General features: G+C 49.8%; 2 protein-coding genes across 4 annotated transcripts in view; both read right to left on the reverse strand.

The window, feature by feature from the left end:
* Nucleotides 1–2,956: 2,956 nt before the first annotated feature.
* Nucleotides 2,957–4,821, reverse strand: eef1akmt1 (EEF1A lysine methyltransferase 1). Of its 2 annotated transcripts, none has more exons than XM_046361127.1 (5): nt 4,499–4,821; nt 4,157–4,334; nt 3,948–4,030; nt 3,553–3,842; nt 2,957–3,400 (listed from the first exon to the last, which is right to left on the reverse strand). In XM_046361127.1, exons 2-5 carry the CDS (start codon nt 4,301–4,303, stop codon nt 3,270–3,272), a joined length of 651 nt encoding a protein of 216 aa, XP_046217083.1. In that variant the 5' UTR covers nt 4,304–4,334; nt 4,499–4,821; the 3' UTR covers nt 2,957–3,269. The 2 variants fall into 2 exon arrangements, with proteins under 2 accessions (XP_046217083.1, XP_046217081.1); XM_046361125.1 differs by having other exon boundaries at nt 4,157–4,350; nt 4,499–4,820.
* Nucleotides 4,822–6,821: 2,000 nt separating this feature from the next.
* The window catches only part of xpo4 (exportin 4), a 41,453-nt gene continuing 31,228 nt past the window's right edge, over nt 6,822–17,046 (reverse strand). Inside the window, exons 14-22 of one of the 2 annotated variants that reach the window (XM_046363539.1) lie at nt 13,856–14,015; nt 13,146–13,315; nt 10,671–10,845; nt 9,748–10,041; nt 9,167–9,347; nt 8,929–9,050; nt 8,558–8,806; nt 8,352–8,444; nt 6,822–8,246 (exon numbers count right to left, since the gene is read on the reverse strand). In XM_046363539.1, coding sequence (XP_046219495.1) covers nt 8,049–8,246; nt 8,352–8,444; nt 8,558–8,806; nt 8,929–9,050; nt 9,167–9,347; nt 9,748–10,041; nt 10,671–10,845; nt 13,146–13,315; nt 13,856–14,015 — 1,642 coding nt within the window. In that variant the 3' untranslated portion in view covers nt 6,822–8,048. Of the gene's footprint in view, nt 8,247–8,351; nt 8,445–8,557; nt 8,807–8,928; nt 9,063–9,166; nt 9,348–9,747; nt 10,042–10,670; nt 10,846–13,145; nt 13,316–13,855; nt 14,016–17,046 lie in introns of both variants that reach the window. The other variant, XM_046363537.1, reaches the window with a different exon arrangement.

Genomic DNA, 17,046 nt, shown 5'->3' on the forward strand with positions numbered 1-17,046 from the left:
ATTACTTGAAAATTAGAAAATGTTTTTTCACCATACATTTTACCCTTGTTAATTGTGGCTGTGTAGCACATAGGAATGTGTGAAACTTACTCCTCAGCCTGGTGTCCCCACTTGGCAAGACACTTCAGGAGTGTGGTCACGTGTGCTAGCAAGGCAGAGATCCCAAGTTCACACCAGGTATGGGCCCAATAATGAGGAAGTGGCATAGCTACGGGAAGTAAGGTTGCTTCAACACCCCCTGAAAAAATTAAACTTATTCTTTCAAGGGTTTTTCTTTATTTGTACTATTTTCTACATTGTATAATAATAGTGAAGACAAACTATGAAATAACACATGGAATCATGTAGTAACCAAAAGTGTTAAATCAAAATATATTTTAGATTCTTCAAATAGCCACCTTTTGCCTTGGGTGAAGGCTTTGCACACTTGGCATTCTCTCAACCAGCTTTACCTCAAATCAAATTTAATTTGTCACATACACATGGTTAGCAGATGTTAATGCAAGTGTAGCGAAATGCTTGTGCTTCTAGTTCTGACTATGCAGTAATAACCAACAAGTAATCTAGCTAACAATTCCAAAACTACTACCTTATAGACACCAGTGTAAGGGGATAAAGAATATGTACATAAAGATATATGAATGAGTGATGGTACAGAGCGGCATGGGCAAGATACAGTAGATGGTATTGAGTGCTGTATATACATATGAGATGAGTATGTAAACAAAGTGGCATAGTTAAAGTGGCTAGTGATACATGTATTACATAAAGATGCAGTAGATGATAGAGTACAGTATATACATATGAGATGAATAATGTAGGGTATGTAACATTATATTAGGTAGCATTGTTTAAAGTGGCTAGTGATATATTTTACATAATTTCCCATCAATTCCCATTATTAAAGTGGCTGGAGTTGAGTCAGTGTGTTGGCAGCAGCCACTCAATGTTAGTGGTGGCTGTTTAACAGTCTGATGGCCTTGAGATAGAAGCTGTTTTTCAGTCTCTCGGTCCCAGCTTTGATGCACCTGTACTGACCTCGCCTTCTGGATGATAGCGGGGTGAACAGGCAGTGGCTCGGGTGGTTGTTGTCCTTGATGATCTTTATGGCCTTCCTGTGACATCGGGTGGTGTAGGTGTCCTGGAGGGCAGGTAGTTTGCCCCCGGTGATGCGTTGTGCAGACCTCACTACCCTCTGGAGAGCCTTACGGTTGTGGGCGGAGCAGGTGCCGTACCAGGCGGTGATACAGCCCGACAGGATGCTCTCGATTGTGCATCTGTAGAAGTTTGTGAGTGCTTTTGGTGACCAGCTGAATTTCTTCAGCCTCCTGAGGTTGAAGAGGCGCTGCTGCGCCTTCTTCACGATGCTGTCTGTGTGGGTGGACCAATTCAGTTTGATGTGTACACCGAGGAACATAACTTACTACCCTCTCCACTACTGTTCCATCGATGTGGATAGGGGGGTGTTCCCTCTGCTGTTTCCTGAAGTACACAATCATCTCCTTAGTTTTTTTGACGTTGAGTGAGAGGTTATTTTCCTGACACCACACTGACACCACACTCCGAGGACCTGGAATGCTTTTCCAACAGTCTTAAGAGTCCCCACATATGATGAGCACTTGTTGGTGGCTTTCCCTTCACTCTGCGGCCCGACTTAACCCGAACCATCTCAATTTGGTTGAGGTCGGAGGCTTATGGTAGAGAAATTAACATCCAATTTACTGGCAACAGCTATGGTGGACATTCCTGCTGTCAGCTTGCCAATTGCACACTCCCTCAACTTGAGACATCTGTGGCACTGTGTTGTGACAACCACATTTTAGAGTGGTCTTTTCTTGTCCCCAGCACAAGGTGCATTAGTGTAATGATCATGCTCTTTAATATACCACACCTGTCAGGTGGATGGATTATCTTGGCAAAGGAGAAATACTCACTAACAGACATGTAAACAAATGAGTGCACATTTAAAATAAGCCTAATGTGCATGTGGAACATGTCTGGGATCTTATTTCAGCTCATGAAACATGGGACCAACACTTTACATTTTTGTTCAGTATACAGTATTGTCTTCAGTACCATCAAGAAAACAAATTGGGCAACAAAAATAAAGAATCGCTGCACCCCCAAACTACTTCCCGTGGCTATGGGAAGTGGTACTGCTTAGCAAGCATCACTCTGCAGCATGCACCCTAGGAGTGGCAGAATCTCACCTGCCTGTCAGTGGGACGCTCTGTCCTCAACAAAGCAGCTTGAGGTCCTTTACAGTGGTGTCATGACTCGGATCTACAGTCGCACTCAGCTCACGCTGGGGTTGCTGTTGAGTGAGTTTGAGGGATCAATGTAGCACATGGGGATGTGAAACTTACTTATCAGCCTGAGTTGTCCCCACTTCCGCCAGCAAATAGCTAGATTTGTGTGGCACCAACAGTTAAGCTGCTTCAGGAGGGTGGTCAGGTGTGCTAGCAAGGCAGAGGTCCCGAGTTTGCACCAGATATGGTTCAAATCGAGAAGTGGTGCTTGCTAAGCAAGCAGCGTGAATTCCTTTAGATGCATTATAACACAGATCTTCACTTGAAACAGAAGAGGGGTTTGCCTGAGCGCAGGTGGATGAATTCTTGTCATAAACATACTACTCATGCATAGAGCTATGCATCTGTAGCCATGGGGTCCACCCATGTTCCTCTGCTGGAGAAAGACTGGTTGCTGCTCTGCGCATCCTTGAGTTTGAAGAAAGCAGTCTCCGCTCCAATGACAAGAACAAACGATCCACGGGCAGCAAGGCAATAGAAAAGGGCTGTGTGATATGTATGAAAATGCATGGTTGGCTGTGTAAGCAGCAGTAGTTTTGAACCCAGGAGGATTTCAACACAGTAATATACATAATTGACACAGCCGACTGCTGGTATTGCATGATACTCTAAGCATGTTCCCAAGCCCTACAAATGAAATCTTGACAGATTTTTACAACAGTATAGACATATTTATTTGCTGTGTATATGAAATATTATTTACACTGAAGTCATATGAATACCATTATTCACTTCATAATTATGTTATGGGATAAGAAATCATTTTAAAAACAATCTCCAGAGTCTGATACCATTAGTCCCCAAAATGATACCTTGTCTAAAAGGACAGGCAATGGAAATTGCCCAACAAGATGAGCCTTCCTTGCGACTATCACAGACATCGGTCAAGTCAGAACTGAGGCATTGATGGACGTCGGAGATCAAAAGTCAATAAAGCCATACATGAAGGGTTGGATTGCCTCAGGACATGAGGTTTGAGGGGTAGTTAGTGAAACAGCGGAACTCGTTGGCCAGGTTTTTGTTGTGTTTGGGCAGGAAGCTGCATATCTTCAGACCCATCAACTTCTCTGCATGCTCCTCCATGATGGCTCCTGATGGAGTGGTAGATAAATGTTATTAGATTTGAAAAAGCTACAAAGAGTGGGCATGTTATTCTGGTATGTGTAAGAATGCCCGTATTCAGTGTTGTGTGCGGTATGGAGAAGGACACAAGCCCGAGGACAGACAGCAATGTGAGGCTCACCTGTGCAGAGCAGCACCTTGCCCTTGGCCAGGTACTTCACAGTCTGGGCAACCTTATTGAGGCACTCCTCAGACAGGTAGGGGGGGTCAGCTAGGACAACGTCGAAACTCTGTGGGGCCACATCCTCTGGGAGAGCAAGAGGCTCGTTGTAGTCATAGAAAATGAACTCTTGGCCGTAGGTGGCGAAACGGCGGTCATACTCTAGAACCACAGCCGACACACCGTCAGAGCCCTCCACCACCCCCTGCTTCAGCTTCTGGTACACACTGGGTGCGCTCAGACAGGCTATCCTGGAACGTAACATCACAAGCTTTAGAAGGGCAGTCTGTAGTGAATTACACCCCAGCCATGGCAGACACCCGACTGTGTAGATGCATAGTACATATCCCTCTCACCTGCCACCTTTCCCAGCTTCCTGAATAACCTCTTCAACTAGCCGTGTTGCTGTCTCATCGCTGTACCAGAATTGGCTCATACGCTGGTGGACAGATATCAAGCAATGTAAATACAGCCATAATGTAGCAATAGAGGGAAGTGGAGCGAGAATAGCCAGTAGACCAGCTGATAAGTTTAGCAGCATTATCTAGCATCACGGTCAACATACCCAGTCCTCTTCCACCGCCCCCACCGAGTACTTGTCCACCGGCGCTGTGCTCTGCACAAGCCCGTCTCTCTCCTCTCTGTAAAACTCCTGCAGGGCAGCAAGGGTGGCCGCGGACAGCTGAGGGATATCGTCGTCGCTGTCACTCATGGCTTCAAACTTGCTGGAAGATGACAACCACCTACACGTAACACAAACTGGAAAGCTAGCTAGTGAACTGCTACCGTGGCTAGTTAGCGTCAGAGTTTTACGCGCTAACAAGTTACTACTGAAAACAGCAATGCTAGCCAGTTAGCCAGAACGTGCAAGACATAAATATTTGCCTACTGTAAAATAGTGTAATACCTTTGCGTGGTGTGTTGCTGGTTTCTGAAAATAAATATTAACTGTCGCTGATTAATCGCTTACAACACGTGTCAAGAAATAATAACACACACTGCAGTTACGGTGTCCGAGGAAGGACATATGGTATTCTACATTAGCGATTTTGTCAGGCTGCGCACTATTGACATGCTGTTAGCGACCGATTCGTTCTTTTTACTGACTCGAGATTCGTGATTCAATTTTCTGAGTAACTCGTTCATTGTAATCGTTCGTTTGACCTGATAGTGCTAGCTGTAATGTGTCATACACACCGAAATATAATATAATCAATACTACAGTAGGATTAATACACGTTCCTCCGGATCAGCTGCTCCAGAGACGTGCTCCGACTATGCTCATAGAAAAATAGATAATGAGCATAGAGAATAAAAATACATGTTTATAACTGATAATTGATCGCATGCTACAAGAATGACTGCAAGTAATTGATTATTGAATGTTATGAGATGGACACAGCTCAACAAACTCCACACCTAGAACGAATCGTTTGTGGGCTGTACTTCACGAACGACTGATCTTCACCCTCATGGGAGTCAAGCAATGTATTCCGTTAAGAGTCGTTCAATCTGGTCTGGTTGCAGCCACTAGACCTCGTTTGAAATGTATCAAATAATACGTGTATGCCTAGCAATCAACAAATGTAACGTTACATAGTTTAAAGCACACGTTTACACGTCTGTGAAAAATGAAAGCTCCCATAGAATCATGGCTCTTTCGAGTTCAGTTCATCGTTCGCCGATTAACGAAATGAAAGATTCATTAAAAAAAGCCTCACTTCCCATCACTACTGTGCATGAATGACAGTCAAAATTATTTGTTTAATTAAATACATTAAAATCATTTCTACATTAACTTCAACCATTTTTATTTGGGATTTTGTTTTCAACAACCACGATCAAAACGGGACATGGAACTTTTTCCATATTCTGTATAACAGGAAATTGAGACGGACAAAAATGAAAACAATGTAAACAGAAAAGGAAAAACGAAGTATTTTACATAATAAGTTTATGTACACTTTTACATTTCAATACAATTCATTCAGGCATTCCAAATAACCAGGGTTGTGCTCTAAACAGAGGAAGGGCAGTGAGTCAGTCTCAAATGCATGGTTAAAACAAGTGGTTACAGTGTATTCGGAAAGTATTCAGACCCCTTGACTTTTTCCACATTTTGTTAAATTACAGCCTTATTCTAAAATGGATTAAATTGTCCCCCCCCCCCCGTAAATTGACACACAATACCCCATAATGACAAAGCAAAAACTTGGTTAATAGATTTTTTTCTCTCATTTACAAAAAAAAGTTAATATCACATTTACATTAGTTTCAGACCCTTAATAAAGTACTTTGTTGAAGCATCTTTGGCAGCGATTACAGCTTCAAGTCTTCTTCGGTATGACGCTACAAGCTTGGCACACCTGCATTTGGGGAGTATCTCCCATTCTTCTCTGCAGATCTTCTCAAGCTCTGTCAGGTTGGATAGGGAGCATTGCTGCACAGCTATTTTCAGGTCTCTCAAGAGATGTTTGATCGGGTTCAAGTCCAGGCTCTGGCTGGGCCACTCAATGACATTCAGAGACTTGTCCCGAAGACACTCCGGGGTTGTCTTGGCTGTGTGCTTAGGGTCGACCATCGCCCCAGTCTGAGGTCCTGAGCACTCTGGAGAAGGTTTTCATCAAGGATCACTCAATTTTTTCTGTTCATCTTTGCCTCGAGCATGAACAGTCTCCGCCGCTGAAAAACATCCCCACAGCATGATGCTGCCACCACTATGCTTCAACCTTGGGAAGGTGCCAGGTTTCCTCCAGATGTACGCTTGGCATTCAGGCCAAATAGTTCAATCTTGGTTTCATCAGACCAGAGAATCTGGTTTCTCATGGTCAGAGTCTTTAGGTGCCTTTTGGCAAACTCCAAGTGGAAGGTTCTCCCATCTCCACAGAGGAACTCTAGAGCTCTGTCAGTGACCATTGGGTTCTTGTTCACCTCCCTGACCAATGCCCTTCATCCCCGATTGCTCGGCCTGCTCTGACATGCACTGTCAACTGTGGGACCTTATACAGACAGGTGTGTTTCCTTTCCAAATCATTTCCAATCAATTGAATTCACCACAGGTGGACTCTAATCAAGTTGTAAACATCAAGGATGATCAATGGAAACAGGATGCACCTGAGCTCCATTTCGAGTCTCATAGCAAAGTGTCTGAATACCTATGTAAACAAGGTATTTCTGTTTACAGATTTTAATAAATTAGCAAACTTTTTTTCTGTTTTCGCTTTGTCATTATGAGGTATTGTGTGTCGATTGCTGAGGAAATTGTTTTATTTTATCCATTTTAAAATAAGGCTGTAACGTAACAAAACGTGGAAAAAGTCAAGGGGTCTGAAAACTTTCTGAAGGCACTGTATGTTCCTTTTTTGGTTCATTATTGCTTCAGTTATAGGGACTTTAACTTCCATCCAGTGTGTTTTGAAGTGGAAAGAGTGGCTGTGACATAGAAAAATATAACTAGAGAGAGTCTGCTAAACTTCAGGGGCCCAACCTTCCTACGGGCCTAAGGCTTCCAATAATTGTCTGTGTCTTGGCTGTGGGCAGTCAGGACTGAAATGGTTCTAGGGAGACAGAGGGTGGCAGAGAATAGAACTACAATCCAGAATGATAAAGAAATCTAATAAAACGTTTTCAAATTCGCCCTCTTTCTTAAAGTGAACTCATCATAACCATACAAATTCAGCTTCTCTGCCATCTATCTTATAAAACTTTTCAGTCATTGTTTTAAACATATATTTTTTCCACTTTAAAAAAAAAACATATATACACCCTTGATGAACATGAAGTGATTTGTTTTTTTTTTTGTCATCGGCCCTCCCATTTAACAGATTCAGCAGCCCGAAGGTGGCGGGATCGAGCCTCTCGTTGTCATGGAGATCTGTGTGTGTGTGCTTCCACCGTGTTCTTGGTATGTGACAGGCACAGTCGTTGCTGTACGTAAGACACGTCTCAGCTTGGCCACATGGACACACAGGAGTCGACACACGACACAAACAAGAAATCAAAGGCACTCTGGGGGGGGGGGTGAGGGTGTAGAGGCAGGGAGAGAGGGAGAGGCATAGCGTTCTCAGAACAGATTGGCACCTACTCCTGTTGTGTTCATCCCAACCCTCCCACTGGCAAACTCAAAAAATTATTGGGTGAGGGGACAAGTCCATCCCTCTCTGATCCCCCCCTCCCCCACTGTATGTGTGCGTGGGGGCCTCTGATGAAAAAGGAGAGGATGGGGGAGGAGCAGGCGTGGAAACCTGCCCAAACGACACTATAGTCCAGTCCACACCCCTGCTCCCTTCAGTGTCTCAACCTTCCCCCTTTATGTCACAGTCTAACAGTGCAGCTCCTCAGCTCTGTCGGTCTCTGTTTCATGGTTTGGCCTGGTCAAGGTAGATGGGTAGATCGTCGGTGAGCGGGTTGGACATAGAAATAGGTGCTAGGGAGGAGGGGAGTTTGGGGGCTAGTGGTTATTTGACACAGAGCAGCCCACCTACGTTGGACACAAACTCCTCTAGGCTCTTGAGGAAGTCTACCTTCTGCTTGCGGTCCATGCTCGGGGGCGTGCTGCTGGCTGTCAGCTTGTTAAAGGCGTCAGCCAGTCGCTGGTAGATGACGGCGTCTCGCTGGGTGGCGAGCAGAGACTCCACCAGCTCCTTGTACTCCGCCTGGAGAGAGGATAGGGAATTACGTCATCATATGAGGCACAACGTCCACATTATCTTGGATCACCCTAGCCAATCAAGACTCATGTGCGTGGGAAGTATACTCACTTGATGCAGACACACTAGTGTATAGAGAGCTTCTCCCGCTGCCACTGTGATCTCTGTGTTGTGTTTCTGCAGTACCAGCATGTCAAACACCAACTAGAGAGGGAGAGAGAAAGATTTTCCATTACAAAACATTTCCTCTTTTTGAGCACAATTAAATGAGGCAGACCCTGCAGTTAGGAGAAAATCCCCGGAGGGGGGTGCCTCACCTTGAGGAAGTGGCGTGTAGCGATGAAGAGGGGCGTGTCTTTCTCCTGGGTCTTGGCACACTGCTCAGCCAGGGGGGACAGAGCCTCCAGACACAGCTGGCTGACCTCTGAACTCATGGATGTCATGCCCAGCTCTAGGGAGTACATGAGACTCTTGAACAGCTCCTCTGGTAGCTGGGGGATCTTCTCAGGAAAAATCTCACAGATGAACGTGATGAGCTTGTAGTACTGGTTACACAGAGACGGGAACTGGAAGCACACAGCGACAAACCAGTTATACAACCGTTTGTAGTACAGTGACTATGTAGATCACTACTTCAAAACTACTTCAAGGAAGGGAGCATTGTACATGAATTGGCCCTGGGTCTTACCTTGAGCAGGTCCTGAGACATGAGAGGCAGAATGATGTTGACCCCAAACAGAACTACGTCTGCAGCCGACACCGACCGACCTGCCGCTCCCGAACCCTGCTCCTGCCCCCGGAACACATCATCTATTCCAACATCAACACGCAAACACAAGAGAGGACTTGGTAAGTATCGACAATTAACTAGGAACCTAAAATATTATACATAAACATTGGCTGATTTTGGAGATGAAGACACACACCTGTGTCTGAGAAGTCAATGAACTCCTTAGAGAGCAGGTTGGTGAGCAGCTCCATGATGAGCAGCAGGTCCTGGTACTGGTCCTCCTCAGCTGCCACATCAGCCCTCTTCCTACCCAGGTTGTTCTTAGAGTAGACCTGCAGCAGAGTCAGGCACACCTCGTACAGCTTCATAGACTTCGACTGGGGGGCGGAGAGGGAGAAGAGGTAGCTGTTGACTCGTCTTCCCAGTGAAATCTCCCACACACACAGCTACCAGACTCTTATTTACAATGGCGAATACTGCACAATTTAAACACTTGTCCCCCAATTCCCCCTTTCTCTTATTCAAGTGTAAATATTGGACTATAAACTGTGCCTTCCTATATTATACTTATGATAAAATGTTTATTATATTCTACTGAGCTACTTACTTTATTCATATTCTTATCTTTTATTATTCCTTATTGTCTAGAATACACCATGTGTATCCTGTACATACGACTAATAAAACTTGAAACCTATCCGATTAAATTGCTTTACGCAGAATACAAGTAGAAGGATTTGTAATCAAGTGTGTGATTCTTATTAAAGTGATCCTCACCTCTCCCAGGTAGCAGATCTGTTTGTGGGCGACCTCCACGAACACCTCGATGATGAGATTCACCGTCTCTGGTGTGTTGCGGTACACCTCCATCAGGCCGATGCAGCTGGACAGGAAGTCCATGAGGAAGCTGAAGAGAGACGCCACGTTGTCGATCTGTGTTGCCTCGGCGATGCCACACAGGGCCTCCAGGGTGGCAACGATCTCCCGCTTCACACTCTCCTCCTGACAGATCTGAGGAAAGTTCTCCTGGTTGATCAGGTTGAGGAAGCGCTGCTGGAGGGGGTGCAGCACCTGGAGGGAGAGGATCAGAGAGGTGATCAATCAATCATATCCAATCAATCAACAACATTTGTCACAAAGTACTTCACAGTAACGTGGCTCCAACCCCCAAAGGAGAGAAGGGATGAAGAGAGAAAGATCGGGCTATTTTCATTCCCAACTCTTCTCCAATGGTCTACTGTACTGTACCCACTCTACAGTCAGAGCAACTGGAAGTCAAGCCAGCTGCCATCTCATTCTTAAATCTCTCCCAATGGCTTTGGAGTCATCTTGCATTACTATACAAAGGCCTTCAAGATCATTATGAGGATCATTATCACACGATAGACTCGGGAAATCTAATGGTTTTGGTTAAATAATTTGGCTTCACCGTTTGTTACTACTGAAGTCTATGTGGATAGTGGTTAAACAGAATCACCACAGTAGGGAAGTTACAGGGAAAAAAACTATTGAGATCTCAATGTGCTACCAGCTGAAGTCCATTTGGAATGAGAGCCTATATAAAGGAAATCTGAAGGGAGATGACACTTGAGAGCAGTCAGGTATTGTCCTTTGAGGGACGTGTGTGAGTTAGTTCCATTCAGGGATTCAGTGGGGGATTCAGTGTGTGTGTTGTCTCTGGCTTCTATAGGGTTCCCCACCTCTGTCCAGTACTGCTGTTTGGTGTCTGAGTCCATGTGTGCAAAGCCCCCCAGAACCAGGGCCTTCATCAGGGACCTCTGTACTGAGCTGGACAGCAGGTCTAGGGGAGGGCTGCGGCTGGCAAACTGCTTTGCTAAGTTCCACCAGTTCTCACACTGTACCACAATGTTGGCCCTGAGAAAGGAGGGATGGAGAAATGTTTGTTGGCATTTGATATCATTGGCGAGATAATGAAAAACTAAAAAACCATCATTCCACCACAAGGGGGCGTTGTTTCAAGCACCAACGCTTAGGCTCATATCCTATCTATATTTTTGTGTGTGCATATTTCAAGTCAGGATACAGAATTGAGTCAGTGTCTCACCTCTCCCTCTTCTCCACCAGACAGACCAGTAGCTCCACCTGATCAGTCAGCAAGTCAGTCAGTCATCCAGTGTCTCACCTCTCCCTCTTCTCCACCTGACAGACCAGTAGCTCCACCTGACCAGTCGCTCAGCCAGTCAGTCAGTGTCTCACCTCTCCCTCTTCTCCACCAGATAGACCAGTAGCTCCACCTGATCAGTCAGCAAGTCAGTCAGTCATCCAGTGTCTCACCTCTCCCTCTTCTCCACCTGACAGACCAGTAGCTCCACCTGACCAGTCGCTCAGCCAGTCAGTCAGTGTCTCACCTCTCCCTCTTCTCCACCTGACAGACCAGTAGCTCCACCTGACCAGTCGCTCAGCCAGTCAGTCAGTGTCTCACCTCTCCCTCTTCTCCACCAGATAGACCAGTAGCTCCACCTGATCAGTCAGCAAGTCAGTCAGTCATCCAGTGTCTCACCTCTCCCTCTTCTCCACCTGACAGACCAGTAGCTCCACCTGACCAGTCGCTCAGCCAGTCAGTCAGTGTCTCACCTCTCCCTCTTCTCCACCATACAGACTATTATCTCCACCTGACCAGTCGCTCAGCCAGTCAGTCAGTGTCTCACCTCTCCCTCTTCTCCACCATACAGACTAGTATCTCCACCTGACCAGTCACTCAGCCAGTCAGTCAGTGTCTCACCTCTCCCTCTTCTCCACCATACAGACTAGTAGCTCCACCTGACCAGTCAGTCAGTCTCTCACCTCTCCCTCTTCTCCACCAGACAGACCAGTAGCTCCACCTGACCAGTCACTCAGCCAGTCAGTCAGTGTCTCACCTCTCCCTCTTCTCCACCAGACAGACCAGTAGCTCCACCTGACCAGTCGCTCAGCCAGTCAGTCAGTCTCTCACCTCTCCCTCTTCTCCACCAGACAGACCAGTAGCTCCACCTGACCAGTCGCTCAGCCAGTCAGTCAGTGTCTCACCTCTCCCTCTTCTCCACCATACAGACTATTATCTCCACCTGACCAGTCGCTCAGCCAGTCAGTCAGTGTCTCACCTCTCCCTCTTCTCCACCATACAGACTAGTATCTCCACCTGACCAGTCACTCAGCCAGTCAGTCAGTGTCTCACCTCTCCCTCTTCTCCACCATACAGACTAGTAGCTCCACCTGACCAGTCAGTCAGTCTCTCACCTCTCCCTCTTCTCCACCAGACAGACCAGTAGCTCCACCTGACCAGTCGCTCAGCCACTCAGTCAGTGTCTCACCTCTCCCTCTTCTCCACCAGACAGACCAGTAGCTCCACCTGACCAGTCACTCAGCCAGTCAGTCAGTCTCTCACCTCTCCCTCTTCTCCACCAGACAGACCAGTAGCTCCACCTGACCAGTCGCTCAGCCAGTCAGTCAGTGTCTCACCTCTCCCTCTTCTCCACCATACAGACTAGTATCGCCACCTGACCAGTCACTCAGTCTCTCACCTCTCCCTCTTCTCCACCAGACAGACCAGTAGCTCCACCTGACCAGTCGCTCAGCCAGTCAGTCAGTGTCTCACCTCTCCCTCTTCTCCACCATACAGACTAGTATCTCCACCTGACCAGTCGCTCAGCCAGTCAGTCAGTGTCTCACCTCTCCCTCTTCTCCACCATACAGACTAGTAGTTCCACCTGACCAGTCAGTCAGTCTCTCACCTCTCCCTCTTCTCCACCAGACAGACCAGTAGCTCCACCTGACCAGTCGCTCAGCCAGTCAGTCAGTGTCTCACCTCTCCCTCTTCTCCACCAGACAGACCAGTAGCTCCACCTGACCAGTCGCTCAGCCAGTCAGTCAGTCTCTCACCTCTCCCTCTTCTCCACCAGACAGACCAGTAGCTCCACCTGACCAGTCGCTCAGCCAGTCAGTCAGTGTCTCACCTCTCCCTCTTCTCCACCAGACAGACCAGTAGCTCCACCTGACCAGTCGCTCAGCCAGTCAGTCAGTGTCTCACCTCTCCCTCTTCTCCACCAGACAGACCAGTAGCTCCACCTGACCAGTCGCTCAGCCAGTCAGTCAGTCTCTCACCTCTCCCTCTTCTCCACCAGACAGACCAGTAGCTCCACCTGACCAGTCGCTCAGCCAGTCAGTCAGTGTCTCACCTCTCCCTCTTCTCCACCAGACAGACCAGTAGCTCCACCGTGTCGTTGGCCAGTTCAGGTTCAGAGCTCCACACAGACAGGTTGTTGATCACCTTCTCTAGCAGGTATCCCACAATCCACTGGGCCCCCTCTGTGTCCGCCCCGAATGCCATGCTCAGGGGGATACTGATCTAAAGGAGGGATGAAAATAGTGAGAAAGTGGTGTGAAATGGTGGAGGGATAGATGAAAAACACTGCAACACTTTAAAAGATCAGATGTCATAAATAGCCATTGTCCAGTCCAGTGATATACTGCACTCCTCCTCACAATGCCATAATCCACAGGGAACCAGCTTCTACAACACACTTCCAGAGAGTACACTGTTGTCAAGGTGACAGAGCACGGGTGGTGTAAACATGACCGAACTGGTGGTGTAAACATGAAAGTGTTGGAAGACCATCCCTAGCATTTTCACCACCTCAAGTGTCCAGTAGCCACCTCTTCGTCACCTCAAGTGTACAGTAGCCGCCACCTCGTACAGTGTACAGTAGGGTTCAGTGACTATCACAAAGACTATTTATGAAGTCATCTGTCAAATCCATGCCCGAGACATTACCATGCCAGTGTTCTGTGGGCCTTAGGAACTTAGAGGGGGTTGTAGTGAGAAGTTTTGTATTATGGACGGCCATTTTAAGACAAATCAGACAGTGGTGTCTGGTGTTAGTTGTACCTGTTCGTAGAGTTTCTCGTCCACCAGTAGGTAAGTCTTGGCCCAGCGTTTGAGGAACCACACAATGTCCTTCCCCATCTGAGGGCTGAGCAGTTCTGTCAGACTGGCCCTCGTAGCCCTGGACTCCACCTCTGATGTCCTCAACACCGCTGACAACAACCTGACAGAGAGGGTGGGAGGGAGGGAAGGAGGGAGGGAGAGAGAGGGGGAGGGAGAGAGAAGAGAGAGAGGGAAGGAGGGAGAGAGAGAGAGGGTGGGGGAGGGAGGGAGGGGAGAGAGAGAGAGGGTGGGAGGGAGGGTGGGAGGGAGAGAGAGAGGGTGGGAGGGAGAGAGAGAGGGTGGGAGCGAGAGAGAGAGGGTGGGAGCGAGAGAGAGAGAGGTGGGTGGGAGAGAGAGAGAGAGAGAGGGTGGGAGGGAGAGAGAGAGAGAGGGTGGGAGGAGAGAGAGAGAGAGAGGGTGGGAGGGGGGGAGAGAGAGAGAGGGGTGGGAGGGAGAGAGAGAGAGAGGGTGGGAGGGAGAGAGAGAGGGTGGGAGGGAGGGAGAGAGAGAGGGTGGGAGGGGGAGAGAGAGAGAGGGTGGGAGGGAGAGAGAGAGGGTGGGAGAGAGAGAGAGAGGGTGGGAGGGAGAGAGAGAGGGTGGGAGGGAGATAGAGAGAGAGAGTGTGGGAGGGAGAGAGAGGGTGGGAGGGAGGGAGGGAGAGAGAGGGTGGGAGGGAGAGAGTGGGAGAGAGAGAGGGTGGGAGGGAGAGAGAGAGAGAGAGGGTGGGAGGGAGAGAGAGAGAGAGAGAGGGTGGGAGGGGAGAGAGAAGGTGGGAGGGAGAGAGAGAGAAGGTGGGAGGGAGAGAGAGAGAAGGTGGGAGGGAGAGAGAGAGGAGGTGGGAGGGAGAGAGAGAGGAGGTGGGAGGGAGAGAGAGAGAGGGTGGGAGGGAGAGAGAGGGTGGGAGGGGAGAGAGAGAGAGGGTGGGAGGGAGAGAGAGAGGGTGGGAGGGAGAGAGGGGGTGGGAGGGAGAGAGAGAGAGAGGGTGGGAGGGAGAGAGAGAGAGAGGGTGGGAGGGAGAGAGAGAGAGGGTGGGAGGGAGAGAGAGAGAGAGGGTGGGAGGGAGAGAGAGAGAGAGAGGGTGGGAGGGGAGAGAGAGAGAGAGGGTGGGAGGGAGAGAGAGAGAGAGGGGGAGGGAGGGAGAGAGAGAGAGGAGGGTGGGAGGGAGAGAGAGAAGGTGGGAGGGAGAGAGAGGAGGTGGGAGGGAGAGAGAGAGAGGGTGGGAGGAGAGAGAGAGAGGGTGGGAGGGAGAGTGGGAGGGAGAGAGGTGGGAGAGAGAGAGGAGGTGGGAGGGAGAGAGAGGAGGTGGGAGGGAGAGAGAGAGGAGGTGGGAGGGAGAGAGAGAGGAGGTGGGAGGGAGAGAGAGAGAGGGTGGGAGAGAGAGAGAGAGGGTGGGAGGGGAGAGAGAGAGAGGGTGGGAGGGAGAGAGAGAGAAGGTGGGAGGGAGAGAGAGAGAGGGGGTGGGAGGAGAGAGAGAGAGGGGGTGGGAGGGAGAGAGAGAGAGAGAGGGTGGGAGGGAGAGAGAGAGAGAGGGGTGGGAGGGAGAGAGAGAGAGGGTGGGAGGGGAGAGAGAGAGAAGGTGGGAGGGAGAGAGAGAAGGTGGGAGGGAGAGAGAGAAGGTGGGAGGGGAGAGAGAGAGGGTGGGAGGGATAGAGAGAAGGTGGGAGGGATAGAGAGAGGGGGGTGGGAGGGAGAGAGAGAGGGGGGTGGGAGGGAGAGAGAGAGAGGGGGGTGGGAGGGAGAGAGAGAGAGGGGGTGGGAGGAGAGAGAGAGAGAGAGAGAGAGAGAGAGAGAGAGAGAGAGGGTGGGAGCGAGAGAGAGAGAGGGTGGGAGGAGAGAGAGAGAGGGTGGGAGCGAGAGAGAGAGAGGGTGGGAGCGAGAGAGAGAGGGTGGGAGCGAGAGAGAGAGAGGGTGGGAGCGAGAGAGAGAGAGGGTGGGAGCGAGAGAGAGAGAGGGTGGGAGGAGAGAGAGAGAGGGTGGGAGCGAGAGAGAGAGAGGGTGGGAGGAGAGAGAGAGAGAGGGTGGGAGCGAGAGAGAGAGAGGGGGGAGCGAGAGAGAGAGAGGTGGGAGCGAGAGAGAGAGAGGGTGGGAGCGAGAGAGAGAGAGAGGGTGGGAGCGAGAGAGAGAGAGGGTGGGAGCGAGAGAGAGAGAGGGTGGGAGCGAGAGAGAGGGTGGGAGCGAGAGAGAGAGAGGGTGGGAGCGAGAGAGAGAGAGGGTGGGAGGAGAGAGAGAGAGGGTGGGAGCGAGAGAGAGAGAGGGTGGGAAAGAGAGAGAGAGAGAGAGAGAGGGGGTGGGAGCGAGAGAGAGGGGGTGGGAGCGAGAGAGAGAGGGGTGGGAGCGAGAGAGAGAGAGGGTGGGAGCGAGAGAGAGAGAGAGGGTGGGAGCGAGAGAGAGAGAGGGTGGGAGGAGAGAGAGAGAGAGGGTGGGAGCGAGAGAGAGAGAGAGGGTGGGAGCGAGAGAGAGAGAGGGTGGGAGCGAGAGAGAGAGAGGGTGGGAGCGAGAGAGAGAGAGGGTGGGAGCGAGAGAGAGAGAGGGTGGGAGCGAGAGAGAGAGAGGGTGGGAGCGAGAGAGAGAGAGGGTGGGAGCGAGAGAGAGAGAGGGTGGGAGGAGAGAGAGAGAGGGTGGGAGCGAGAGAGAGAGAGGGTGGGAAAGAGAGAGAGAGAGAGAGAGAGGGGGGGGGTGGGAGCGAGAGAGGGGGGGGTGGGAGCGAGAGAGAGAGGGGGGTGGGAGGAGAGAGAGAGAGGGTGGGAGTGAGAGAGCGAGAGGGTGGGGGTGGGAGAGAGAGAGAGAGAGAGAGGGTGGGGAGAGAGAGAGAGAGAGAGAGGGTGGGAGCGAGAGAGAGAGAGAGAGAGAGGGTGGGAGGAGAGAGAGAGAGAGAGAGAGGGTGGGAGCGAGAGAGAGAGAGAGGGTGGGAGCGAGAGAGAGAGAGAGGGTGGGAGCGAGAGAGAGAGAGAGGGTGGGAGGGAGAGAGAGAGAGAGGGTGGGAGCGAGAGAGAGAGAGAGAGGGTGGGAGGAGAGAGAGAGAGAGGGTGGGAGAGAGAGAGAGAGAGGGTGGGAGCGAGAGAGAGAGAGGGTGGGAGCGAGAGAGAGAGAGAGGGTGGGAGCGAGAGAGAGAGAGAGGGTGGGAGGAGAGAGAGAGAGAGGGTGGGAGGAGA

The sequence above is a fragment of the Oncorhynchus gorbuscha genome, linkage group LG09 (genome assembly GCF_021184085.1).
Source record: "Oncorhynchus gorbuscha isolate QuinsamMale2020 ecotype Even-year linkage group LG09, OgorEven_v1.0, whole genome shotgun sequence".
NCBI classification, from domain to species: Eukaryota; Metazoa; Chordata; class Actinopteri; order Salmoniformes; family Salmonidae; genus Oncorhynchus; species Oncorhynchus gorbuscha.

Bases quoted from the DNA above. Each gene is read 5' to 3' on its own strand.
- eef1akmt1 (XM_046361127.1), bottom strand. From the start codon at position 4,303: ATGAGTGACAGCGACGACGATATCCCTCAGCTGTCCGCGGCCACCCTT. The intron at 3,843-3,947 runs GTGAGAGGGATA...GTTACGTTCCAG, and splicing joins GAAGCTGGGAAAGGTGGCAG to GATAGCCTGTCTGAGCGCAC. The intron at 3,401-3,552 runs GTGAGCCTCACA...CCACTCCATCAG, and splicing joins CAAGGTGCTGCTCTGCACAG to GAGCCATCATGGAGGAGCAT.